Source organism: Apaloderma vittatum, unplaced genomic scaffold (assembly GCF_000703405.1).
Source record: "Apaloderma vittatum isolate BGI_N311 unplaced genomic scaffold, ASM70340v1 scaffold15624, whole genome shotgun sequence".
Lineage (NCBI taxonomy): Eukaryota > Metazoa > Chordata > Aves > Trogoniformes > Trogonidae > Apaloderma > Apaloderma vittatum.
Window position 1 is genome coordinate 1 of NW_009713334.1, and position 4,823 is coordinate 4,823.

General features: G+C 45.4%; 1 protein-coding gene across 1 annotated transcript; it reads right to left on the bottom strand.

Annotated features, from left to right (window-relative positions):
* Nucleotides 1-126: 126 nt before the first annotated feature.
* LOC104269489 (leukocyte elastase inhibitor-like) lies at nucleotides 127-4,200 on the bottom strand (the record flags this gene model as incomplete). Its single annotated transcript, XM_009868331.1, has 4 exons — nucleotides 4,033-4,200; nucleotides 1,928-2,065; nucleotides 951-1,068; nucleotides 127-269 (listed from the first exon to the last, which is right to left on the bottom strand). Coding segments are annotated over exons 1-4 (567 nt in total), but the record flags the coding sequence as incomplete, so codon positions are not given.
* Nucleotides 4,201-4,823: the final 623 nt, after the last annotated feature.

Below are 4,823 nucleotides of genomic sequence, written 5' to 3' on the forward strand. Positions count from 1 at the left end.
AAAATATTCATTAAAGGCCTCCCATTTTACATTTTTTTTGTATTTTATCGGTAAGCAAAGCTTCACTTTAGCACCTATACTATTTGATGGTTTTATTAGATATATACTAGCAAGATGTCGTATTACCTTATTTAACCGAAATGGCACGTCTGTGGTATCGGCTTCTTTAAATTTTTCCTCCCAGTTCCCTTTGAAATAAATAGCATTCACCAGTACGAGCTTGGTCATGTTATCCACTGAGCCTTCAGACAGCAGGTTAGGGATTTTACCTTCAGAGAGGGCGGGGGGAAGAAAGTCACAACACACTCTTGTAGTAAGTTGACGGCATATAAAACATACACAAGGAAACTGATGCCACAGAAGTACTGCAAAAATAACATTCCAGTCCATTCCTGTGATTCTTTTAATACAGTGCTTCAGCTGCTGTCTCTTCACCACACCTTTTAGCAGTATGCTAGAATTTTTGATACACAGTAGTTTAATAAAAGCAAGACATTTTTGTTTAAACTGTCACGTATGACTTTCCACACTCATCATGCAAGAACTAGAAAATACCCACGTCTAGGATCACTGGATTTTGAAATATATATACAATATCTAGGGGGTCCTGCCTTGGCAGGGAGGTTGGACTAGATGATCTTTTGAGGTCCTGTCCAGCCCCAGACATTCTGTGATTCTGTGATCGGGACTGGCGCTGTCTAAAACAAACTCTCCAACTCATGAGTTGATGTTTCGGCATCTCCCCTGCACTCATCAGCCTGAACACAAAAGTCTCAGGGTTTATGGAACTGTTTAAGGCTCTTGCTTAGGTATTTTCTGTGTCTGTCAATGCATCGGGCGAATATCCCAGGGCAAAATGCAACTGTCCTGAAGGCAGCAGAGAGTAATGCCTATTCTTGCTCCCAAAGTACAAAACACTTCCAGTTACTTTATTGCTCAAAGTCATTTACCTTCAGTTTTCTCCTCGACCCACTGGTTAATTTCTTTCCTGGCTTCCTCACAAGCCTGAAGAAAATCAACTGTAGCCAAATCAGCTCCATATAATTTCTGAGTATTACTCAGGAAATCCTAGATTTTGGAACGATAAGAACAGCTTTCACTGGGTGCAGATCAGAAAACATCTCTCTACAACCTAGATAAGGTGCGTGTCAGATTATCACCTGCTCTGAGGTAGGGCCCTACCAGTGCATTGCCTGGGGGCCTCTGAAGCTGGGTCGTTGCTTTGCATTTATTTTTTCCCTCTCAGACTAAGCTTTGCAGTGTATCTGCCACGTATACAGCTGATGGGGCGCTTATTGCAGGTGTTGCAATATTTACGTGTCATTCTCCTGAAACTGGCTCAAGTGCAGTTAGGATAAACCAAAAGTCTCCCAAAGACCTGGAGAAGGACAAAAACAGTAACCCGGGTACACACAGAAGTATCGTGCCCTGGTGAAGAGACGTTGTTTAGACATGTTGGGCACCCCCTCCCTAATAAATACAGCCTTTTCAAAAATATTTAGGTAACATGGTACTAGACCAATGAAAATCCTCAAAAGCTGATTGCAACAGGCACAGGGCTGCTCACATCCTAAAAAAGCTGGCGGCCACAGACACAGAGCTGGTTGCATCCTAAAAAGCTGGTTGCAACAGAGTGGGATGTTACGACAGTTACTCCAAACTAAGACCCCAGACAAAGGATTTTTCTCTTGAGCGCAAGAGCGGCAGAACCAAACAAGCAGTGAAAGGGGCTTGCTGTGTGACATCCCTTAGGTGAGATGCACAGATCCTACAGATATGGAAATGCATGTGCAGGTACGCAACATTTCCATCGGCTGCCCGGTAACATTTGCAAATACGCCTAGAAATATTTCTCCTTCACAAATACTGAGAGAGCTGCAGTTTCCCAACAGGTTCCACCACACCATTACAATCCGCACCAGCGTACCGGCAAAAAGCTGTAGGACTTCTCTCCAAAAAGCCGATTAGCGAGACGCAGGAGATAGGGAGCATTGCTTCTGTTTAGATCCATCGTCAGAGTCTGAAAGTTTGAATGAGCATCTTCAACTTTGTCAAAATGAAGCATCTGGAAACAAAAGCAGCAAATTAGGTGCTACTCATACTGTCTTAAAAGGACATATGGGAGATTACAGAGTGGGTCTGATCCAGGAGGTAGGTAGGTTGAATACAGAGAAAATGAGCTGGAAGCTGCTTAGAGATATCTGTAAACCCCACAGAATGCATTAAACTGCTTCTGGGGGCTACGCTGCCTGTGTCAGCCCCTGGTACTAAGCCCCTGGTTTATACGTTGTCACAGGTACAGTCACTGATCGTTAACAACCCCGAGTCCTCCTGGTTCATACGTTGTCACAGTTACAGTCACTGATCGTTAACAACCCCGAGTCCTGTCCGTGTGACGCCTGCGTGCCTCCCCTCCATGGACCATGGGGCACGAGGCCTTATTCCCAGGTGGGGAACTGAAAAGAAAGACACCACCACGTAGACACTTTGGCTTTCTTGCTTCCTTCCCCCTTTGGCCCAAGGGAACCTGTGGCTTTGCTTTTCAGATCGTGCAACCAAAACGAGCACTAGCACCTTCTATGGTGTTATGAACACATAACAGCTTATATATTCCTATAAAAACTGTATCATCCTAAAAAATCAAAGGAATGCAGTCTCCCTTTGCCAGGAGCACCTCTCCCAGAGGCGAGCTGGCTGGCCAGGGCTTACAGATGCAGCAGGAGCTGCCCGAGCTCACTGGCAGAGAAGGCTGGACCAAAGCAGGGAGGTTCACGCTTGAGCCTAAAGCGCGTGTTTCTCCGTAGGGCAGACTGCTGTGAAACACCCACCAGATTCAAAGGAAAGCCCTCACTGTATCTCACTGAGGTTTTGGTTGGGCCTTGCTGCCCACATTAACGGGAGCTGTGTTGTACCTGGGAGCAGCTCAGCAACAACATCACAGAGGCAATTTACAACAGGATTACGATCACAGAGACAAATTTCTATGAGCTTGCAAACAGCCCCTGACTGTTCCCAATCGCTGCCTCCCTAATTCACCGTCTGTTCACAAGCAAAGCGCTCTGGTGTGGGAATACGCATCGTTGGATGGCACCGTGCTGAAACACGTTTTTCTGCCCCGAGTTCCTTTGCATCATTTCTGCTGTCAGTAGGTTTATCCTGGGAGGGGCTGTCAGTTTGATTATATGATACATACGTTCAAAGTCTATTTGCACAAGTAGTATGAAATTAATTTTATTGTCTTATTCAGTAAACACGGCACTACTCCTCCTAAAGCCCAGAATACAAAGGTGAAATTAGTCACAGGCAAGTACATGGTGACGACCGCAAGGACAAGTCTCATAAGGCCCTTTTGCGGTGGCGGTCATTAGCCTAAAAAAGGGGGAAAATAATAGTGACCAGCTCCTTTCTGTGCAGGAGGCTTCAGGGGAAACTGGCACACTCCTACATGCACCGCTTTTGCAATTTGTAATGAGGGTTTTTAAACTATCCTACCTGAGGCTATGGCGAGAAGCAGCACGTGGGCTCAGCTCCTGTCCCAGCTGTTACTAAGAATCTGACACTTAGGTAGCATCATCATGTATTATCACACTCCTTACCATTTAAACATAACACCATGTATTATTATTCTTGTGTTTCTTCCAAAATACACAGTATTATTATGAATAAGCACACCATTGGTTACAAGTGTGCCTTGTATTACAAAGCAATAGCTCCTTCTGGAAACGTCTCAGGTGAACACTAACAGGGCCCTGCTGTTGGAAACTTCGGTCAATTTAAATTGAGACTGATTAAGTAAGGAAATTAGTTTCCTACTTCAAGAATTAATAAGCAAAATTAAATGAGAAACAATGGCCACAGCAAATATGGAGAAAGGGTTCTGGAGCAGAGCAGGCAGGAGCCCATCCAAATCTTCCCTGAGCACATAAAAATAACAACCTCCTTTTCATCTTCCCTTCTCTAAAACACAACCACTTTCAATGTAAATAACATATAAAGCAAAAGAGAACTGATTTATTTATTTTTTTTACTAACCTTCAGCATCTGTGCCTCTGTATTGCCTTTGGCCCCTAAAAGGACCATGGCCAGAGCTGCAGAGACACTGACGGGAGAGAAGAAAACATTTCCTGTTGGGTTGCTCTCACTAAACCTTCGGAGCAGATCAAGTGCAAATCTGCTGTTGGCGTTACGCAGGTTCTCCATGGTTGCACCTGGAAAACAAAACTGTCTGTGAGGACCCCAGGAGACACCCTTCAGAAATCCAATCTAACCTTTGTGAATAAAGTGTGGATGATCATGAAACAGCAAGAATTTCATTCTCAGTGCATGGACTTCAAAAAAAATCAGTCACATAGAAAAAGTGGGATTTTTTTCTCCACCTAAGTGGTATATCACAACCTTCCCTACTACACTAACTTTAAAGACAATATTTTAAAAAAAATATAATCTCTGCCTCCTAATTTGAAACTGGAAGCATGTGTGCTGGCAGGACTGCAAGGTAAGGTCCTTCAGGCTCACAGACCCAGCACAGCCCAGAGAGCTCGCTCACGCGGCTTTCCCCCTCCCCACTCCCCCTCCTGAATCCTCCACAGAGCACGTTCACAGGAACTGCTCACGGAGATTTAGACCCCTTTCCGCAAGCTGCCCGTCCTCACGCCACGAACTGAGCCACAAAAGGTGTCAATCCTGCCACAGACTCAGGTACACACTTACCTTCAGCGCCTTCACCAGCCTGCTCTGCCGAGAAAAAGCGACCTCCCGGCACGCTGCGCCCCCGTACAAGCACACCCGAGTCCCAGGGGTGCTGAGCAGCCCCAGCGCAGGGC